The sequence below is a fragment of the Triplophysa dalaica genome, chromosome 15 (genome assembly GCF_015846415.1).
Source record: "Triplophysa dalaica isolate WHDGS20190420 chromosome 15, ASM1584641v1, whole genome shotgun sequence".
Taxonomy (NCBI): domain Eukaryota; kingdom Metazoa; phylum Chordata; class Actinopteri; order Cypriniformes; family Nemacheilidae; genus Triplophysa; species Triplophysa dalaica.
In genome coordinates this window covers 1,550,839-1,574,443 of record NC_079556.1, presented here as the reverse complement: position 1 = coordinate 1,574,443, position 23,605 = coordinate 1,550,839, and the positions used below count along the sequence as shown (strand labels likewise).

The 23,605-nt window shown below is 39.0% G+C and overlaps 2 protein-coding genes across 3 annotated transcripts in view; one reads left to right on the top strand and one right to left on the bottom strand.

The window, feature by feature from the left end:
- Positions 1–16,315, top strand: part of mipol1 (mirror-image polydactyly 1) — a 56,853-nt gene extending 40,538 nt beyond the window's left edge. For both annotated transcript variants that reach the window (XM_056767781.1, XM_056767783.1), the window contains 3 exons: positions 2,924–3,015; positions 9,754–9,930; positions 15,719–16,315. In XM_056767781.1, coding sequence (XP_056623759.1) covers positions 2,924–3,015; positions 9,754–9,930; positions 15,719–15,785 — 336 coding nt within the window. In that variant the 3' untranslated portion in view covers positions 15,786–16,315. The remainder of the gene's footprint in view (positions 1–2,923; positions 3,016–9,753; positions 9,931–15,718) is intronic.
- A 4,077-nt stretch (positions 16,316–20,392) lies between these two features.
- On the bottom strand, positions 20,393–23,072 carry foxa1 (forkhead box A1). Its single transcript, XM_056767908.1, has 2 exons — positions 22,909–23,072; positions 20,393–22,112 (listed from the first exon to the last, which is right to left on the bottom strand). The coding sequence occupies exons 1-2, from the start codon at positions 22,978–22,980 to the stop codon at positions 20,880–20,882; spliced, it is 1,305 nt and encodes a 434-aa protein (XP_056623886.1). The 5' UTR covers positions 22,981–23,072; the 3' UTR covers positions 20,393–20,879.
- Between the last annotated feature and the right edge of the window lie 533 nt (positions 23,073–23,605).

Genomic DNA, 23,605 nt, shown 5'->3' with positions numbered 1-23,605 from the left:
TTGTGTTCAAAAGAACAAAGAAAATTACACCACAATTCTTCCTACTATGGTAGTGAATGGTGACCAAGAACTGTCTGGTTACAAGCATTCTTCAAAATATCCTTCTTTGTGTTCATCAGAACAATGACATTTCGACAGATTTGGAATAACTGGAGGGTGTTTCAATGATGACAGAATTTTCATTAATGGGTGAACTGTTCCTTTAAATCTTTGCTTTATTCACTTTGACCATCAGAATAAAGCAATATTTGACCTCTGTTATGATCAGCTTAGCTCCACCTGATCTGAAATAGTCTGTTTCAACACTCTTTTGCATTAAACATTGGAGTTTATCTATCTCAAAAAGTCCTGTTTTCCTCATTTAACCTTGTGTTTAACATCAGAAGTGCCTGCGCACTCTTCGGTGACCTCTGACGTGATAAGGGCCGCTCTGTTTTAATTGTGCCTCAGTCGGCGATGGAGCGTTCGACACAGCTGATAACCCCCATCACATCCTCCTCTCCCCACTGGTTCAGAAAGGCCACGACCAGCCCACCTCTGCCCCAACAAACGCTCGCTCGTAAAGGTCAAGGCTGCGACCCTCCTTTGCCGGCCTTAATCTCTACAGGTTAACACGTTACTCTGGGAACCTAATTTGGATAATATTGTAATGAACGCTGATAAAATACATAAGATTAAAAGAAGTGAGCTTTGAAGTCGAGCTCCCTTCCCTGTTGGAGAAAAGTACATATTGACTTTAGGGGTTTGAGGCTTTTTGATGTTCTCTTTGACTTGTGAGACCTACACTCCGGTAATTAGAATGATTGGGAGCGCGCCATCGGAGTCTGCAAGTGCTTATGGGTAAAAGTGTTCGTTGCGCTGGATAAGGGATTTAGATGCGAAAAGCCAGTCACGGGCCTGTTTTTTTTGTAGTTTGCACGTTAACTATTTTACGATGTTCGCTTTAGAATTAAAGTTTTTCATCACAAACTGGATCGCAGTCATAACATGTGTTTTGCAGGAGACAGTATACTTAAGCGTTGTAAATTTTGTTGTTTTATAGATTTAATAAGATTAGATTAATAGTTCAATTCTTTCCGAGGGTTAGAGTAAAATGACATCCAACTAACGTCTACCTCAAAATCGATCCCAATATTTTAACTTCAAAATCGTTATTAAATCAAGGTAAGGAGACTTTTTTTTAACTTTTTTAACCCAAAAAAGTTTGAATTGCAGCTTTAAATAAAGATTAATCTGCTGTGTTCAGATAAGATATCGCTGTGTGACAAACAGCGTCCTCTTAGCAACAGCTTGTGTTTCGATGTTTTGAAGTCTGTGAATGCAGTAGGTTGTAAGGTAAAACACCACCCTCAGGCAAAAGATAAGGCACAGTTTTTTTTTTCTTTAAGAAAACTGTTGAAATGTCAAAGCTATCAATGACTAACCTCCATTTAACAAAGCGCTAACTTACTATCAGTTACTCAAATCCTTAAGATGAAGATAAGTTCATCAAAAAAAGAAACTTCTGTCATCTTTTTCTTTCATGTCATTCCAAACCCTTATGGCCTTTTGCTGTGCAACTGTTCAAGCTCCCCAAAGAAAGAAAAGAACCATAAAACTAGTCAATATACGTGTGTGCTATGTTACATATCTTTTAGGAGCCGTACGATAAACTGACTCGAAACAAACACATCTCTTTTTTTGTCCGATTTGAAACTAAAACGCGTAGTTCAATTTAAATGTATACATGACAACAGATATAAAATGTTGTACGTTTAATTAAATTATGACAGAATTTTTATTAGCGAGACATATAAACAACTTGAAACTCTGTCTCTTTCCTCTCTCTCTCTTTCACCCCCGTGTCTCTGGGAGTATATTGGAGGACTTTACAGTAGGGCGGGTTGTCGTGTTTGTTTAGACAGTCTCTATTGTGTCTGTCTGCTCACCCAGCTGTTGAGAGGATGAATTCATCAATACATCTGTTTCAACGGCTGGTCATTAGCAGGAGCTTTATTGAGGTCCCGCACCTGCCCTTCACCCAACAGCTCAGGGTTCCTTCGCTCTCACAGGAGAGAAGGTGCTGAGATGGAAGACAATACACTGGATCCTTCTCCAACCAAACGTGTGTGTGTGCGTTTGTGTAGGCCAATGTATAAATTAATGTGCATTTTTCAAAATGAATGGGTAAAATGATAAAATTATACATTAGAAATAGTGTTAAGATTTTACAAAATGATGTATTGGTCAACTTAAAGCCCATTGTACTGTACATTGAGTCCCAAATTTCCGCACATTAAAAAATAAATACCACCTCACGTTGTGTCAATCACATTTACACACTGCCTCAGATATTTTCGTCCGTCATGAAAAATGTCGGACCGGGTTCAATTTTCAACGATTTTTGCATCCATCAAGCATTTTGAGTGGCTTTTTTAACAATTCAGAGACACCATACAAACGAGAACCAAATACGAAAAGACATACAAAAATTTCTGACTGTATGTACAAAGACGTTAACCCTTTCTTAATCTTTGGTCACTTCTGATTTGAAAATGTTACATTTGACTTACCTTTTTTACTTACTTTTACATCATCAGAATGGTACAAAACTTTGTGCGTTTGTGCCACTCGCAAACACAAAAAACTTGAATTTGATTTTAAAAGATTAAAAAGTTGTGAAAGTATTATATAATATTAATATTATATTCAATAGTAAAATTGGCTATATTTGTTGCACCAATATTACAAAGAATTATAACATTCCACAAAAATCTGAAATAAATTATTGTTTAAATTATACGACACTGACTCCACTGAAAAGAAATACAAGTTAGATTTGAGGTGTTCTCTCATTTTTGACCGAGAGAAGTATGACCCCTAAATGTGGAACACCAGAGGTTTGTCATTGAAATATCACTGTGACTTGCATTTATCTCTACAGCTTGAAGAGGAGCTGGTGGAAGCCCGAAGAGAACGAGATAAAGCCCTGGAGCTCAGTCGCACACTTGAAGAGGAGTTAGAAACCTTACGCAGGTATTACAGATCAACCACCTAACCTTACACTGTCATCAAACTGGAGCAAAGCCAAAGCCACGCCCCTCTTAGGGTAGGTTAGATTTGGAACCTATTGCTTTAAGAAAGCTCTTTCCTTAGACTTGTTTGTTTTGCTCTGGTAACAATAAATGACTCGTAACACAAATTCATGATGTGGTGATTTGAAGCATTCAGAAAGATCTCAATCCACATTTTGTGCAGACATGCCCCCCTCTGTGTTCTCTGTTGGAGGTCTGTCTACACCGGCTTTAAAGTCGCGAGAGTCTCCTAGTTGTTTTGCCAAAGTGTATAAACCTCCAGCGGTATTGACAGCAAGCGTTTCAGCACCGCCTTACATCTGATTGTTTTGGCCCCTGAGTTCATATAAGTTTTTTATTCAAATTGATTGTCTGGGTGTTAAATAACCAAACCTTAGGTGGTGGTGGTGGTGATGGACTACAGCAGACTCGCCCTGCCCAGGTCTCGTCTCCCTGCCAGAGGCTGTTTGCTTTACATGGGGTTTATCTGTCAGCGAGGATTGGTTTGATAGATAATATGAAGTAAATACATTTGGCTTATAAACTGGTCGCGCTGGTTAAGTGAGGTGCATCCGGTTTCAGTTAGATGAGCATCCGCGTGTATTAAGGACTTTTATATTTGCATTTGTCGTCTCGGTAGATTTTTTCGTGCGTGACTGCGTTCATTGTTCACAGTCCCAAATAACAGTCCCAAAAAGGTGGTTCCAACCTGATTCCATAGAACAGTTGTTCTAAAACTGGGAGCCCCAACATGGATCCTGGGGGGACGCACAGAATTTTGTGGCATTTTATAAATGTAGAAATGAATAATATGTTTTAGGCAATCAAACATCAGAAAAATAAGACCACCAACCAAAATAATTGATGTTCCAGTATTGTTTCTAAGTTTAAATTCTAAGTTTAAGTGACGATGCACAAAAGGGGCGTTACAACACAAAAACAGCTGCCATAAAGGAACCTTTGTAAGTTCAACAAATCATTTTGAGCTGAGCAACCTTTAATGTAACATCAAGAACTTTTTGTTTATACAAAGTCTTTGTGTCATGTCCAAAACACATGTTAGTACCCTGGTTGTCATGTTTCAATGCAAAACCACTCTTGTAGTCTAGATGTTTTCTGCCGAAGGAGGTGACCGAGCACATTGTATTCCCCCAGACAATCTGCATTGTGTGAGCAACACTGTGTCCGTCGCTGGTCCCCGGCCCCTGCCGGCTCGGCCGCGGCGCTGAACCTTTAAAAGGAGAATCCTCCAGGAACAACAAAGGCCAGAGTATGGCTGTGTGTGTTTGCTTTCAGGATTCCCGACCACCTCCATTGTGTCTTTCAGGATAACAGACAGTCTGTGTCAGATGAAAGGGCACAGAACAGATGAGAGAGAGAATAGGACGGGAATAAAATGTCTGCTTCCTCGAGCTCGGGTTTTGATAGAAGCGTCAGAGCGGAGTGGCGTACACGGACTCCCCGCTGATAAAGAGCAACACTTGTACTCTGAGAGTGAGTTGTATTAATAGGTTATCATTGGCCGGGCAGTGAAGGAGAGGTTAGACTGAGTTTAAGGTGCTTTGTTTGACCATCAGCCAGGAGCAGAGGGAGGTGACGTTGGATTGACGCTTATTAACGCCGGGGGTCTCCATCTCCCCAGCGATCGCTCATCATTTCCCACACCAACATCTTGATCTGTCAACACTCTCAGCTCAATAGTCATTAGCAGATACTTAAAAGTCAGACACGTACGCTTTTCTTCCGATATCTGTTTCCTACGTTAGCGTCTCCTTCTCATGCTAAAACGCTTGAAGGGCGTTAGCTGTTTCTCATAGCTTTGTTCTCATTTTTAAACGCTAGTATTAAATGTGTGTAATTTCATAAATACCTGGAGAAGGTAACCGCTAACATTCACATGACACTGTAGGAGGAATTTGTGTAACGTCAAATATGTATACATTCGTTTTTTTAATGCCATTAGGCCGGATACGTCTCAGTACATCTACATTTAGATTCTGCTTCAGCTTTCATCAAAAACATTGTTTCTATTTAATATGAATAGCATTTAAACATTAAAGTCAAAATGTTTCTGGAGTGTTAATTCAACACAATAAAATTACAAAAAATGGATCTCAACATCATTTTTTTTGGCTTTAAGTATCAATAAACTTTTTTTATTGCATAAATAATACTCTCTCTTATCCAATTACATATACAAACTGTAAAACTATTTTGCAGCAGGTTTGCCAGCAATTTACTTTAGATTTAATATACTATTTTGTTTTAAACATAAACTTGCCTAGTTCTTATACTTTCTTTCATGAAACAAGACTTAATATCTTAAGTCACTTTTCTTGTTATTTAAATGTATCTTAATTGAAGAATTGTCAAATATTTTTACTAGAAAACAAGACCAAAATGCTTTGGAAGAATGTCATTTTTTTGCAGTGTTGCTCTGCTCATGCCAGTAATGAGACCATTCTCTTATTGCTGTGACACTGTGAAGTGTTTTAATTTTGAGTTAAGTAAAGTTGAACTCAAACTGAAAACAGTAGTTATAGGATAGTAGTAACTAAAGCTACAGTAAGGTTTTGGCAAACGTGCTGCAAAATAACAGCAAAGTGCGCGGTTTCATCGATCGCACGTGCCTGGTCCAAAGTTAACAATTCATTTTATGTTTAATTTATATGAATATGAATATTTTATTGTATATTAATTGCATTAAATTAATTGAAAGCTACTAGACAGTTGTATATTCTCTGTGGAGGTCTATGGGAAATTAAGTTTGGGCCACATAACGTTTATGTTGAAACGGTCTATATACTGTATATTCTGGTTATTATACATTTATAAGGTTAACTTAGATGACGTTACATTGTGCAGCTAGTTTATAACATCAGTGAAGTATAATAAAATTTTTCATATAATTTTATTTTTTCTCACTTTTAAAGTCCTCACAGTTTGGGCTAAGTAATATATTCTAAGAAATGCATTTCCTGTGATCAAACCATCAGATATGCCGTGTTGCTCTTTGAAACTTTTTGTGATGTTTATAACTTCTGTGGCATTAAGCAGCTTTAGCCCAAAACGACACAAACCGCATCCTCTGCATTAGCCGTCGTCCCCATTCTGTGCAGCAAAATACATTTTGTAGATTGCCTGGAACCCCGTCACTGTCAGCAACATCTCCTTTATCCAAGCGCACAGCAGCGTTCCTCCACAAGCGTAAGACATTGTCTGTAGTTTTCAGAAACGAGTGATCAAAACTGTGCTGTTTTTCTGCACGGTTGGGTTGGGTTCTCAAACATCTGTTCTCTAGAGAGAGAGAGACGTATCGAATCTAGCGCGGGTTTTATCAGGAGCTGTCAGCGTGAGTGATTGGTGTAGTAATGGTGGACGCTGGGATGTGGTCAGTCGGTTTTAGGTCACTTTTTGTCCACCTGTCTTGTTTCTTTCTTGTTGCCGTCTCTATGTACTTTTTGCCTGCAGATAAGGGCTCTCTATTAAAAGGTTATTTTACATTTTCCATCTGATAGCATTTTGTGGGGGTGTTAATGTTTAACTGGCCTGTGGAGGGCAGGTTTGTCGGGGTCCCGCCTCTGCGATCAGGTATCTTACGTTCTGGTTAATGTTTAACACGCCGCGCCGATCGGCTGTCTGCTGTTTTTTATTAAAGGTAAAGCAAGTCAGACACTAATATAAAGGCCATGTTCAACATGAGCATTGCGTGTTTGACTTGCTGTTTGTCATATACACTGAAAAGTTCATTTACATTTAAATATTTGGCAGGAACTTTTATCCAAAGCGACTTGCATTGCATTATAAAATACATTTGTATCCAGGTATGTACAATCCCTGGGATCGAACCCATGACCTTGGTGTTGCAAGCGCCACGCTCTAACCACTGAGCTACAGGAAAGTTCAGATTTGTTCACCCACATGTCATTTCAAACCTGTATGACTTTGTCTCTTCTGCTGACCACAAAAGACATTTTGAAAAAACGTTGGTAACCAAATAACATTGGGTCACATTGACTTCCATTTGTATGGACACATAGAGACATTTCTCAAAATATCTTCTTTTGTACTTCACAAAAAACAAACTGAACTATGACTTGTTTGCATCGTATATTCTTCCACAATTTCTCATAATGTGCTCGTAGCGGGGACCAGGATGGACAGCCTGGTCACAGAGAACCGGTTGTTCGTTGGGGGGTGGGCAGGCTTAGATAAGATAATCTATAGTGTGGCAATGCTCCTGGCCTTGTTTGTCACCGTCATCGGACCTTTGTACCCAATATGTTTGCATTTAATTAAACAAAGCACACAACTTTACATCACTTTCTCCAGCATCAATACCGCATCAGAATTGATTACCTCTTGCTTTAAAAAAGAACATAAATGAGAAGCGCTCGTCAACTAATGAGCGGGATTCAATGAGTACTATGACTTGAGGGTGAAAACACACATACACACTCACACACGCACTCAAGCCTAAAGATAAAAGCCGATGCCAATAGATCAAGATTCCTCTGTCACAGATGACACACGAGCCCGAGTTGCATTGTTGACTAATCTTGCCATTGTCCCATGTGCATTGTTTCCTAATATGAATACCCACTTAATAGCATACTGGTTTTGTGTCCGTTTGTGGTCACAGGTGAGAACGCTCTACCTGTATATGTGTTATTAATACAGCCGAGGAGAGCAGGTGTCATCATTGTTTTTGATAACTATGTCGGTGGTGTCATATTAAAGTGTATTGTTCCTCCACATATAGGTTGACGACTAGTTAGGGCTGAGATGTTCACACTGAATTGCTCTTAAAGGGACAGTTCACCCCCCCAAAAATGTTCATCCTCATGCCATTCAAAACGTATGTATGACTATTTCTTATGTTAAACACAAAAGTAGATATTTCGAGAAATGTCTTGGTGGTTTTTCGTCCGTAGAATGGAAGTAAATGGGGACCAGTGTCGGGGAACATTCTTCAAAATTTCTTCTTTTGTGTTCTGCAGAAGAAAGTCATAAGGTTTTGAAATGACATGAGGAATTTTCATTTTTGTGTGAATTATCCCTTCATTTGCTTGAACTGACCACCGGTGGTCATGTGATGGTTTTTTTGTCAGCGTTCTGTTAAGTCTACGTGATGCTGTCTTGGTTTTTCTTGGCACAATCTACAGTCTCTTTCCGTTAGACTGATATGTATCTCTCAACCCCCCCCCCCTCATTTTATCACGACCTTAATCATCTCGCATCTAGCTGGAAAAACAGCTTTGCGAGTTTGAAGGTGCCGTGCGAGCGGTAATGTATTCCACTGACATTCCCAGGAATTATTAGCCTCAGATATTGTTCCTTGTACTGACATTCCGTTTGAATATTAGATGTATCTGTTGATAGAGAGTCATGATTCTCTACCTCCAGGTAAACTGCAAGCATGCACTGGGTCAAGTTTCATGTTTGTGTAAGACATTTGACCATTGACATTTGTGCTTTTGGTTTTTGAAGAACGAAACGTTACTGTCTGATGCTTAATCCTTGACAGTTATATTTTGTTCATGTCATTTTGAGGATTGTTGTTGTAGATGCTTATCTGTATATATCTGATAAATAATTATTGGCCACATTTCAGGAAAATGAATATTAAATTGGATTTGTAACAGGGTTCCTGTTGCTCAGTTGGCAGACCGTTGTGTTAGCAACGTCAACATGGCTTTGAGACCCAGAGAACACACACACATACTGATATAGATGTGTAGCTTGAGTTATTTTGAATAGAAGCATTAGCCAAATGTGTTTTGCAAGGTTTCTTTGCCGATTGTTGGAGAGAATGGCAAAACGCTATTTCAATAAATTGCTAAATGTGACCAATAATCAACAAGAATGATAAGAAATGTTTCCGGAAAAGTAAAGATACAACTCCAAATTTATTTTGCCTTTTTTATTTATTATTTGTAAGTATGTGTTTAAGTAAAATGAACATTTTCTACCAGTTGGTGAACTAGAAAACATTTTTTTTTTCATTTGTAGAAAATGAAAAATGGACAAACATTGAAAGCAACATTGAAAAGCTACATTTCTAGATATTAAATCATGCATCCGTATTGCTGATGTCCTTCTGAAACCTTGTATCATCATCATTTTGTTAATTTTATTTCTTGTAATAAATCATTATTAGGAAAGGATACTTCACCCAAAAAATTCTGTCATCATTTACTCACCCTTAGATTGTTCCGAACCTGTACACATTTATTTGTTCGGCTGAACACACAGGAAGATATCCGGAAGATTGTCTAAACACCCCAATTGACTCCCATGGGATTTATTTTCCCTACTATGATTGTAAATGGTGGGTGAGATCTGACATTCTTCCAAATTTCTTTCTGTGTGTTCACCAAAACAAATAAATGTGTAGAAGTTTGGAACAATCTAAGGGGGAGTAAAAAAGGGGGAGTATCCCTTATGTCACTAACCAATAAAAAGTATTAAAAACTGCTTGTCTCTTTTTTCATCCATTTCCTGAAAAAAAGGCGAATTTGAACATCTGTGGTTTTGGAAGGACAGCGACGATAATCATTTTTCAAAACCCCAATACTAATGTTTTACATGTATTTTAGAAGAAGAAAAAAATATATTTTTTGTTCACAGCTTTCATTGGTCATTGCATTCTCTTTCACAATTGAATAAAAGGTGTTGTTGTGTACATGTGCTTTTTCAGTCTGCTGCAGAGTAAAGCTGATGAGAGCGCTCACGACAGGCCCGCCACCCCGAACCAAAGCCAGATTCAGTCTCTGCAGCGTCATCTGCACCAGGTGACATCAGAACACCAGCGCGCTCAGACTCAACTCTGCCTGGCCCAGGAAAGAGAGAGAGAGGCCAGTGAGAAAGTTCAGAGGTCAGTACAAACATGTCCAAGTGTGGTCAAAAAAGAGTTTCGTAGAACTAAAATGTGACTTGAATGTAAGGTATCTTTACCTCCGCTGATTCATGGACAAGATCAAATCAGGCTTGAGCATACCTTGTGACCCGATGACGAGTTTTAGGGTAAAATTGTCTTAGAAATAGTTGATATTAAAGCTCTTGTTGGACATTCTTTAAACGTACATCCTCAGCTTCCCTAAACCTCGTTCAGTGAGCTGTTGTCTACGCTTGTGAAAGCGGGTTGGCTGAGAGATCTTCTCTCGCTCTCGTCTCGCTCAGATGGGGGGCTCCCCACGTAAAGCAAACACAGGCCGGCCTGCTGATCTATTTACATGATGAATTAACCAAAGGGGGTGGAGATGCCAAGCTGAGGGGCTGCTCAAAACACAGAGCGAACCCCCCACCACCCCGGCACAATGAGACCACAGAATAAAAGCGAGAACTTTGGTGGACTGTTTGCACATGACGTTCTGAAGGGCTTCCATCTTCAGTGTTAAGATCACACAGTCTCTGCCGGCTGACATGCAACTCCTTGTGCTACTGTGTGAAACACTGATAGTGTTCTTTCTGTGCCATCCTTCTGTCATTTCTGAAACACTGGCACAAATCATTGCATTGCAAGAATACAAGAGTAAATTCTTGGTGTTTGTTTTACTTTTTTGAGAGACACCAAAGTACATGATCCCGACCGAGGAGTTTTTATTTACTAGCATGCTTCTGGTGTTGAAAAGCTCAGTTCAGTTGTTCATTTGGCTCAATAAATGAGTTCTTGTGTTGGAACCCCAAGCGTTGTTGATTTGATGCCCAGGGAACATACACACCAATACAAATGTATAGCATGAATGCCCTGTAAGTCAATTTGGATAAAAGTGTCTGGCAAATCTTAAAGTAAAATATCATGCATTTAATGCATGTACAGTCTTTTCTAAATTATATATTTATTCAGTACCATTATTGATACAAAGCAAGCAATTATTGGCGAGGATGTGTACTAGTAAAGAAATCATGGTAACACTTTCCTTAGAGCATGTATGTGTAATGCATTATAAAGAGTTATTAAAGGGTCAAATGCATTATAATTCTTCATAATGTGTGTTGTAATGCATTATATGTAGTTGTAAAGCAGTATTACCAATTTAAAATGTGTAGTGTAATGATGAATTCCTAAGTGTTATAATGTATTAATTGCAAAAACAATTATTTATATGACATTATAATCCATTACAAGATGCATTACAACGCTTTAAAACAACTTTTATATGCATTATACATGCATGCTTCAAGGAAGGTGTTACCGAAATCATTTGTTAGCAGAACAAGAATCATTCATTCAAATTTCTGCCGTATAATCGTCACAATGTGCAAAAAATGGTGAATCATATCCAGCCCCCGAAAACTGCAACGTGTCTGTATTTAAGATGAGACCTTTCACCAAGATACAGATATGGCGACATGTTGCGTCAAAACGCTGTGGGCGTCCCAAGCTCGAATCACAGCTCATGGTCCTTTCCTGGCTCTCTCATACCACCATTCCCCGTCTTTCTACACTATACTACCTGGCAAAAAACTATAGAGAGATGGTAAAGTTAGGGGTTGGGGTTATCTTAAAAAAATATATAATAACATGATGATTCTCAGAACGTTGGGAATTTTACTCCTAGTAAAACCACACAGAAACACCTCCAGCACTGAACTGCAAAATGTAGTACTAGAAGTGTAGTGCTCAGTACTAGAGATAAGAAACACTGATCAAGATTGTTAGCAGTAGACAGTAAGTCAGTGCACTGGGTTTGTAAAAGAGCCGGTGTGTGTCACAGTAGCGTGTTTGTGTACGTTATAGTGCTGATTCAGAGTTATGACCCGGCATCGTCTGCAGTACAGAGTTCAGCCATGTGGGTCAATACTATGTACAGCGTTCAGCCGAACTCTGATGAGAAATTCTCCGCCTCACGTCTGCAGCTGTTTCTGTGTAGTTAAACTGGACATTCCCCATTTTCTGAGAATCATGTTATTCTTTACCATAGATTCAAAGTTGCTGACTGGGGTTGAATGCGACTCCACATTTTTTTGTGCACTTTGTGACCGTTACAGATGTGAACTGTTAGTATTGAATACTTATTTTTGATCACCCTATTTTCATGTTTAAGTACAGTGAAAGACTATAGTTACTAGAAAAGAAATGCGAAGAAAGTCCCGTCTTTGGTCAAAAGAGCTACAAAACTTTAATGACTAACCATTTTCTGGGGAAAGTGTGTGTGAACCTTTGCGTAATACAACACAGCTATTTTATTTATTACAGATAAAACTATTTATATTTAATTGCGTATCGCAGTATTCTGTCTGCATTTGTTAAAGAATGAAGAATGCCAACCAAGCTAGAGCCGGGCATTATTCAAATCTTTTGGTTCCAGTTTTTTTTATTTAAATACAAAAATGACTAATTATTGAAAGATTCCTTATTCTAGTGTAAGGTTTATTTTGTGTAAAAACGCAATGAACATGAGCGTATATTTTAGTTGGAGACCGGGGTCAGGCCTGGGATGAGAGTGCAGCCACGCCGGTCACACCTGACCGTTAGCTGACAATCTGATCGATGCCCCCTGCTCTCCGGGCCTCGGGCGACTGTGGGAAGCCGCTGTGACGTGGGCCTCGTCACACCGTGGTGAGAAGAATGCAGGGGTGATGCGCTCAGCCTCCGGGCTTCGGCAGTAGGGCACGCTAGGGTGGACGAGCCCGGCACATGCCCAGAATGTGGCACCTGAGTGTAGCGCGGCAGCTCATTGACGGAGGAGCTGAGCTGAATGTCTAATGACCCGCTGAATCAAACTTGGCCGTGAGAAACGCACAAAGGGTCTTTTCATTGGCCCACAAATGGGCCGTGGCGGGTGTGTCTCGGCATACTTCAGTCTTGCAGCTTCTGTCTGGCATGGCGAGGGCTTACCCTCCTAACCGCCATGTTTTATTACTGATTATGATTTCTCTGTCCAGCGGGAAACATGTCACTGTTGCTGAAGTCAGATAAAGAAGTGTTCCAGTTAAAGATTGCTTGTCATTTTTCATAATCATCATTTTTGTTTTTCTCTTTCTCCATTTTATTTGAAATGATCAATTATTATATGAGGTCCATATGTAAAGTGTTTTGCGACAAATAATCATAATTTACTTTTAATGGCCATTTTACTTTTTGACATTCCCGTGTCCTTTTGGAAACTGATATGAAATGAGAAATTCTGCTGCTTTGTGGCTGTCAGTCATGGATAGTTTGTTTACAATCATATATCTCCGGATTTATAAATTTTCAATTTTTGGTAGAGAAAGTTTGTTTGTTACAGTAACAGTTTGTTTCATAGTACAATGAAGACTTGAATTCCTCTTTGAATGACCCCATGAAGGGTTTTAGCCAGACATTGTAGTGGCATAATTATAACTCGTGTGTACACAAAACACAATAAAAAGGATCATATTTTTGAATTGAAACATGAATATGTTTTCACGCCGTACATAAAACATGCCGTTGTTTAGAATTTATGCACGGCCGCTGTTTACTCGGAGCTGGGATTGTTGGTTTTGCGACTCTGTGAATTCTTAATCGGGTTTTAGGCGTTCGCCGGCTCTTCCCTCGCGTGTATGTTTGAGTTTACGGCCGCTTTCTTCAAACAGTGTTCGCCAAATCCTCCCCAGCCCGCAGACACACCTCGGAGATCCTGCCACAGAATCGCAGACCTGTTAATTGTGCAAACATGACAGAGAGGCTAATGAATATATTTAAAACGCTCAAAATTTGCACACGAGGGGAGAGAGGTTTCTGTGCATGTTTATGAAAGCTGGACGGACGTGCGGGGAGAGAGAGAGACAGTTTTAAGGTATCTGTCTGCCTGTTTGTGTGTTTTGGGGGGAGAGGATCGTGTGTTTCCTATACGAAGACTGTTTGCTTATTTATGTATATATGCCCGTGCGCGTGCCCTGTTCATTTAGCAGCGCTGACCTTTCATAAATATTAGCCTGTCGTTTCGTGTTCCCATCCCCTTCTCTGATGCGTAGTTCTTCTGGGGAAGAAAATGCATGCGGTCTTGCGGCTTCTTTCCAAAGACCTTGTAGAAGAAAACAGGTGGAGACTACAGAGGGAGCAGGGCTGGGGTCAAACCACTCCCATAGGCTCACTTGATAAGAGAAAAACCTCAGTTGGCAATATCAGCAGTGGCTTTGCTATGAAATCTGTGATAGTGAAAGCTCGGTTCTTTTTAGCCCAGTACAATTGTCTACTGTAATTTTATTGTCAGTACCAGGCTCTTTTTATCCAAAAAACATATTCTGATAATTGTGATAATGTTTATAGTGGCCTTTCTATGCAAACTGTACTTCTATTCTTTCATCTAACCTCACTTTGTAGCATTAACCTAGTGCGTAACTCATTCTGACCTGATCTGAACAAGCTAGGGAAACATTTGCTTTTGTTTCTATAGCGGTTTGCTTTGTCGCTAAAGCAGATTTACAGTTAATACATATTATTTATACAAAATCATAATTATGAAATGTTTAGACGGTGTCAGAAGCAAGAACATAAACAAACATTATGGCCCAAACTTAACTTCCAATAGACCTCCGCAAAGAATCAATAACTGTTGAGTAGTTTTAAATTAATTTAATGCAATTAAATATTTATTTAAATTTAATATGAAATACTTGGGTGTAATATAACCAAACACAGACCGGAAGTTAACTTCGGGCCAGCATGTGTGTCCGATAAAACAGTCTCTATACATGTTTTTCCGTTTGATGAAAATTAACGCAACTAACTGAAATGAATTATATGTTGTAATTGTAATGTTATCATATTTCTACACGAAAAAATACCCGGTTATTTTCTACCCAGCTTTGGCTCAAAAAGGAACAAATCCAGCCCTTGGATTATATTAACCCAGAAAATGTTTATATTTGAACCATTAATGTCCAAACAACCCAGCAATGCTGCGTTAAAGATAACCAAAACATTTTTTTGTGTAATACTTGTAAGAAAATGTCTCTTTAGTTTCTCTTAAGATGTACATTAGCGATTCTATCTGCAAAAAAATAGAAAGATGACTCAATTGATGATGTCATTGATTATTATGAAACCGATTTGAAAACAGTGGTTGTGTATCAACAATCACTCTATAAAGCCCCAATTCTTAGTCCAAAGTACTTAAAACCTGAAACATTTGAGATATCAGTTATAAATAGAGTAGTGCTGACTTTGTGTTTTGAATATTATAATGTGCATCGCCTGAAACCTGCATGTACACAACTGTCAGATGTGAGGTTTGTGAAGATGCTTGCGGTCTCTTTTTGGGGGGAGGCTGGAATCAGCATTTGTTAGTAGGGAGAGAGAGACAGGCCTGTTTTCATGCCCATTCATCATTTGCTCCAAAAGAATCCCTTCACCCAGCCAGAGCTTCCTCCATTTCCACAGTCTTTGGGATCATCGCCCTCATAAGCACAGGTTTACTCACCCCGACCAATCACATGACACCACGCACAGGCTTCTGTTTGCCAGAGTAAAGGCAGGCGGATATTCTGAGGATTTGTGCATTGACACCAGCATGGTCGTCTCACCCACTTTAAGAAGCATCTACATCCCCTCTCTGCCTTTCTCCGCTCCTCCAGGAGCGCCCTTGTGTCAGGAGAAAACAGCAAAGAGCTGGCCCGCGTTTGTCTTGCACTTCTTTCATTGTCTCAATCACTTATTTCTGCTTTCTCTCTCTCGCTGTGTGTTTCTTTCTCAGGTTGGAACGGCTGGTGGAGGTGTTAAGGAAGAAAGTTGGAACCGGCAGCGTCCGGACGGTGATCTGACTGACTGGCCGCCGGGCGACCCGAGCAGACGGCCACATCTGGTGACCAGGCTGCAGCGTTTAACTCTGAGCAAACAGCCGAAGCCCGGCCTGCGCAAACACAGGCTGAGAAGTGGCGTTCTGCCTCTGTCCTGTTCTCATTGCAGAAACTGGATCGTAAATGTTTAACCTCATTCACTCTGCAGCCACCAATGAACATTCCTCTGTCAGCCCTTTAACACATTTAACACACTTTTCTGCTCCTTGGGTCGTTTTTTATCTTATGATGTCTGGTCAGGTTGAGCAAGGGACATTTAAATGGAGAATTACTTGGTCAGTTTCCTTTTAAATCCAGCTATTTGATGGAGCAGGCTGGATTTTTTTGTAAAGTTTGTTTAAAAGATTATAACCTGATTTTCAGGGATTTTTCATGATCCTGTTTTTCTTAATTACTGAATGGAAAATCGACAACAGGAGCAAACCCAATAAGTATTTCTCATTGAATCTTGTTCAGTATTTACTATTAATTAAAAAAGGTTTTTGTGCTCTTGATTACTCTTTTTTTCCTCACTATATTATCACCGTAGAGTTTTATGATATAAATGTTCTGGCATACATAAAAAAGGTATATAAATGTACATTTTTAAATGTCTTTGTTCACACGTGAAATGGACCCGAAATATGATGAGCCCTATTAATATTCTAGAGAATATCCATTTGACACCCGAGGCTATTATTTATTTAAGATTTTATTTTCTAATTGAGTTCACCGAATCACGGGTCTCTCAGAGTACAAGATCTTCCCTTAAAAATGAGTGGAATTATTATTTCTGATTTACTAATATTCATGAGGCATGCTTGCTTAAATTACACAAATTTAAATCCGTTAAAGGCGTAAATGATGTTTATTTTAATTGCGAGTTAATCAGTGTGAGAAATGTAGGAAAAAATCTCTTCTTTCGATACCTTCGTTGTTCTTGAATTTAACTATATTGTAAAATCGTTTAAGGTCGAGAAAATATATGAAAAACTATTTAGTCAACGAAATTGGTGTTAAACTTCTGAAACGTGTCTATGTGCGTTTAAAATATAAACTATAAAAACGCGTAAATTGGCTGAGCAGACTAACGCTGATAGCACTTTTCAATTACTAAAAAAGTAATTGTTTAATAGCGAACTTTGCATGCTGATAATTTACTTTAATAAATATATATATCTGTCGACCTTTACCGCCCTATATACACCAAACAGTTAGGTCTGTATGATTACGGTTTGTGTCCTTCAGCGGAGCTCGAATGGTGACTGCTGTTCTTTGGCCTGATCGATTATGTACTCCGAATTATGTTAGATGCACCGGTGAATAAAGAAAAGGCTGTTTAGGCGAGACGTGCTGCTGAGTTGCCCTCCCCTCAAATAAATGCCCCTACACCAAGACAAGCTTGTCGATTTTTCTCCTATAGGTTACCGTGGAGATGGCGCAACCTGGGTGTCCCCACACGTCCCTAAAGAAAAGTGTTGTCCTTTGATAGTGCTCCAACTTTCTTTCCCCAGAAGAGAAACGTTATTTGTTCGAGACGTGCATTCGTAAATGATTTGTTTGAGGTGTGCGTGTTTTTAAACATTTGTTTGAGATGCATGCTCAAAGTGGGTGTGAAGGCTCGAGTCTGTGTTTGTTGGGGCATGTGGAGTGAAACGCCCGATTATCGCCCCCCAAATTCAGTGTGCGTGATCATCGGCTTACAAAAAAACTTTTATACGCTTTAATTAAAACCGTGTTTCGGCTGCACATATTGAATGACCCCCAATGAAAAGCGCTACTGATCCTGTTGCTATAACGACACCAAATATTTCAAATCCTCCCATCTCTCGCTTTCTCTGTCCATGCTTTTCATAGTTGCCACTTCATACAAATAGTAAATAGTTTTCGCGCGTATTTTCTACAACTCCATTTTCTTGATGCATTTATTTTTTTCCAATTTATACTGCAGAAACGTGTGGGCAAACGGCTTAAATTATTGCGCATTATTAAATACATTTTTGAGGTGAGGTTGATCAACTGTAACTTTAATTCTAAATGTGTAGTTAATAAAACGAATTTAGGTTGCATTTCAGTCATTTTACAGGTTTGAAGGATCGCAAACATTTTTAAACTCGACCTGATCTTTTTTAAACTAAAAGAAATAGCTTGATAGACTTTTTGGCTTTTGCGCACTATAGTTTTCAAATGCATTTTACAAAAAGAACACTTAATATTATTCTCCAAGATATCCATCTTCAGTTAATAAATAAAAATATTGAGAAAAACACAAAACTCTTAGTTGATAGGTCCAGTGAAACTCCAACAAAAACCAACTCTCTCTAGAATAATGAAGACACAAAACACGGAACAGCGCGAGGGGAGTGCGAGACCACCAACCTGACATGGTCGATGCATATTAGGGAGACACAAAGCCCTAATAAACTTCTCCCGTATCATTTTTAATGGAAAACCATCTGCTTCTAACGCTGATTTCGGATAGAGATCTCTCCCTCTTCTCACTGGTCCTTTGAAAGGTCCTTTCTTTCGTGCGTGTGATTTTGAAGGGGTATAGCTTTGCTCTTTTCGTTGGCCAAGCACAATTGTGTTATTGGAGATAATTAATTCAATCCCCATCAGAAGGTATTAGGAGCGCCTTGGCCCTGTAGTGCTTTTCCAAACTGCGAATGAAAAGAGGGAGAAGAAAGGTCTACGGGTAGGCCCGCTGATGGTCGCTTTGAACTAAAGGGCCATGTGTATTGTTGTCGAAATTTTTGTCCATAAGGCTGGAGAAAGCGCCAGAGCTTTTGATGGGGTAACGAGAAATGCCACATACGTTTGAAAACAAGGCGCTTCTGAAACCTCCGCCTTGGACACTGCCCGCTGATAACATATGTTATGCCTTAATAACGTCTGGCCATTTAAATATATATATTGGAGTTAAGATGTGCACGAGATGCATTAATGGGACAAGTGTCGAATCTGGGAAGTTCATAGAAATCATATTCGAAATTACATTATTATATTATCATTCACGTTTCCAAATGCATATATCCTATATACATTAATTAAGAAAAGCTCTCTTCTGAAGAAGTTTCCCTAAAAATAATTTAATATTCCTGCACTATACCCAATAAAACAACTATTAATAGAACCGCACAGTAATGTCTGACAAAAAGTAAAAATCATATAATGCGTTTTGACTGGCATTCTGGAAAGCCGACAAACATTCTCTAAACATAATATAATGAAGACGATGTTTTATTACATGTGAGGCAAATAAACACGATCTGACCACAGTGGCACAGTAGTTTGCTGTGAGATTTATGAACTTGATAATGACCCTTTACGATGTGTATTTTATGAATGCGCGCATCGCCAAACAAAATAAAATGAAATAAAAAAATGTCATAAAAGTTGTTTGTACTGATGCCATTTTATGTTATTAGTTAAATTGTATGAACGGGAAACACAATTTTATATAATAAAATAACAGTAAATATTTTTAACAATTAACTTATATTGTTTCTAAGGGCTTCGGATTTCTTATCATGCGCGTGCAGGGACGCTAGAGAAATTTTGATAATACCAACATGCCATGTAATGTATTTTATTTCCTAAATTATTGGATCGTTTACAATTTGTAAATGCGTTATAATAATATGTTTTAGTAGCCTATCAATCTGTGCAATTAATTTCACTAGATTTACTTTTTCCGTCCTCGTGCCTAATTTGATGTCCGCAGCAGGTTGTCTTTAGGAAATTTCAATCTTTATCTGTTTCTTAAATTCGAAAAGAAAAAATATATAAATATCATCTGAATCGTTTAAGTCATAAATGAATGTGATGGGAAGCATCAGAGCGTCTTCATCTTTAACGTGAAAAGATTTCTGTAGCCTGAAGTCAATTATCCATTTTATTTACGCATCGGGGGGGAATTACACGATAATTAAATGAATTTCACGGCTACTCAGCCAAAATGCGTGTGTACAAAATACCATGATCAAAGTCAAATCTGTTCAGGTTCACGTGCCCATCATGTAGGTTACGCTTCACAAAAAGATGATTTGGCCTCTTTATGATATTGTTTAAAATCCCATTTAAAACGTGATCGGATCTTTTATGAAGCGAGTCTTTCAGCTTGCGCCTGTGTTAGACTTGGATTTTCTCTTGGTCTTTTACCAACATCGTGTTCTAAACCAGACGAGCCCAGCCAAAATCTGCTCCAAGAGAAGTCGGCATTTGAAATAAATTAAAAATAGCATATATTACTATTTTGTTTAAAATTCGACTAGGCTATCTTATGATTGTATCTTGTGTTTAAGTGCGTCATTATAACAGGTACAGAAGCGCAAATACAAAAGAAATAAATAATTAATAAAGGAAAAAAGAACAAATGATTTTTAACAATGCTAATCTAAAATGTTTTTTTTTAACAAATACATTAAAATAAATGAAGCCCGATATTTATTATTTAATAAATCTTAGTTTTAATAGATTCAAATAAATGTAAAATGAAATTCTATCAAGGAAAAATTGGTGGTCGCGCTACTTGATACCTTTGTAATTTTTTTTCATAAAAACGTCACAAAACACTGTCATTTTTTGCTTGATTAAGAAATACATATTTTATTCAGAATGCATTTCCACCTTGGATTAATTTATTTCAGTACAAGATTGGGATTTAAAGTGTTTTTGTCAAAACGAGGCAAATAAACCCCAAAACAATGAGTAAAATGACAACATTCAAATACATCTGGAACATACAGGGGCATGGTTTTTTTTTTACCAGCGACAACTTTTTAATTCTACAGGACAAAAGTTGACCTTCTTTCGTGCACGTTGAAACACATGAACATATGATGGGGAACTACAAGTTTTGGGGATTACAACAAGTATTTTTACAAGCTCAAAATGATTTTAAATACACTAGCAATGATTTATAACTGGGATATACAATCATTCAATGGGAACACTTTACAATATTTTATTATACACATACACATTTCTTTATACTTTAAAGTAACAGTTCTTTATGCACCAGGTGCATGCAAAAAAATAAAATTAAGTTTTTTCGTCGACCGCTGGTGAAAATGAAAACTAAGACGTATTAAGAACCGGCCTGGAATACACACCTTGATAGTACGAGGCCTCTAAAGCCGATGGGTCCATGCTGGCTCTCCCGGCCATGGGCAAACTGGACGACATCCCTGAGCCGTACGAGGAATATTGCAACGCTTGTTCATAAGCTTTCAATTCCAGTTTATGCTGTTGCTCTGAGGAGGACATTAAATTATTGATGGAAAACGGGTGATTGAAGGAGTAATGGGGGTCTCCCTTGAGGTGCAGCTGCGACTCGTGAGCCATCGAGTGAGGGGGTAAAGGTATAGAGGACAGAGATGTGGCCGAACTGGACAAGGGGTGGATCAGTGGGCCGGGGTTTTTCAGTTCGGAGTTGGTGGTGCCGCTCCTGTGGTCCAAACTGTGAGGACTGGACGAGTGGTTCGAAGAGGTTAAAGAGCTGGAATCCATGTGTACGGGTTTGGTGCTGGCACTGTCGCTCGATGGCGAACCCGAGCCACTGGTCTGGTCCCTCTTTCCGTCGGAGCCCTTACCCGGCCCCAACTTCTTATCGCATTTAAAGCGTTTTTGTCGGCGCAGATAACAGCCGTTCTCGAACATATTCCCAGAGTCAGGATGCAGGGCCCAATAAGAGCCCTTTCCCGGTTTATCCGGCGACCTGGACACTTTGATGAAACAGTCATTGAAAGACAGAGAATGCCTGATGGAGTTTTGCCACCTTTGTTGATTCTGACGGTAGTAGGGAAACAGGTCCATTATCCACTGATAAATCTCACTCAAAGTAAGCATTTTGCTCGGTGCCTGTTGGATAGCCATCGTAATGAGAGAGATATACGAGTAGGGTGGCTTGGCATGCGGGTAACTTCTTCTGAAGGTCTTGTTGTCTCTGGCCCTGTTCAGGTTGGTCTGGGTGTATGCCATGGTGCTCATAGTGGGACTCATGTTGGAATAAGGGTTCAGGGCGTTCATGGAGCTGTGCTGAGCCGTCATGCCGTTTAGGTTGGACGGGCTGAGAGCGGTGCCCATGGTCGACACCCCGCCGCCCATCCCGTTCATGGCACCGGCGGCGCCCGCGGTCATCCCCGCCATGGTGCCCGGGCTCAGTCCGGCACCGAGAGCTGTGTTCGCGTAAGACATGTTGAAAGAGCTTGAAGTCATATTTCCACTGGTCGACATGCTCATGTAACCGTTCATATTGTTCATGGAGCCCAGCCCAGCGTTCATACCGCTGTTCGCCATGGGAGAATACACCTGAAAGGGAATAAATCGTGCGTTTTATTACTGTTTTTTTTGTTTAACAGCCTTTTCTCGTTAAGGATTTTAATCCGTGTATTTTACCACTCGACAATGTTTTTGTAAATATGCGTTTGGCAGTTTACACTTTTACAATTTTCCCACACAATGTAAAACGGGATTGCCAAACATTTAACGCAATCGTTGTGCACAACCCCAAATAAAATAGGATTTCCTTACTTTAGTATTTTGATGCAATCTGGATAAAATCACAATGTTGCACGTACGATTGCATAACAATTGACAAACAATTCTACAATTAATTGTAGAAAGGAATAGTACGTTTGAAAGTGAAAGCACTATTTAATGTAGCCTAATTGTGAAAAGGTCAAAAAGAACTAAATTGTACAGGGCAGGACTCGTGTAATTTATTACTCATGCACCTCAATAATAAAAAGAAGAAATCGTTTGTTTTTTATAGCTAATAATTGAAAATAGTTTCAACCGCAAATTTAATTTGTTCAACTCTTAAAATAATATATTATATTGACCCACTTCCAATGGGATCACTGCTGCCACCAAGTGGGTTGATCGATTATGAAAATGTTCTCTGCTTTTGACAGGAATAAAAAAGTTATGTAGGCTATAAACATAACATTGAATTCTTGCTTATCAGCATTTCTGTGTTAGTCCTGGAAGGCTCGTTTTTAAAACAATGCTTCGTTGATGCACTAAAGGCTAAATATTCGTTCACCTATACAAAGTTTTGTTTGTTCCAATAGCTCACATTCATGAAATGATCGTTTGCTCTTACCTCTTGTGCATCGCTATAGTAGCTGCTCCAGTCTGAAGTTTCGTGTCCTTCCATTTTCACTGCGCCCAACATAATGGAGGAAATCCGCAGCTCGTCCACATGCAGTTCGCAGACCCGCAGCGCGTGTGTGTGCGTGTGTGGAGTGCGCGCAATCACTGACGGGATGTTGCTCTCGGCTTTGAGTAAAGTGTGGAAATGTTGGGACTGCATTGGAGATCTTCCCCTGCCTGTTACGTACACGGTACAGCCCACTTTCCAAGTCTCATTTGTCGGATCTCTCCCTTCTTCCAGGAACAGCTCTTACTCTACTGTATTTAATTAGGAAAAACATGTGTGTTTTTAAAGCACATGTGGCTACATTAAAGTAAAACGCATTATTTACGTTATTTCGTTTATGTTTTTCTCCAATGATAATCACGTTATGCCACATAATGTCCTCTTAGTAAATGCATAACGCACAAAGAATTGATGCTTTTATTTTTCTTTATTGAAACAAAATGATTCACTTTGTAATATTTTTCTAGCAAAATCAAAGACGTGCGTTTGACCTCTTGGGTTTCAAATAAAGTCTTTATGATGCTTATAACTTATAATAAACAAATGCACATTCAGATAAAGACTAAATGTGAATAGAAAATATGAAGTATTACTGAATATATGAATAGTTCTATCAGGGCCCAAGGAAATATGCAATGCA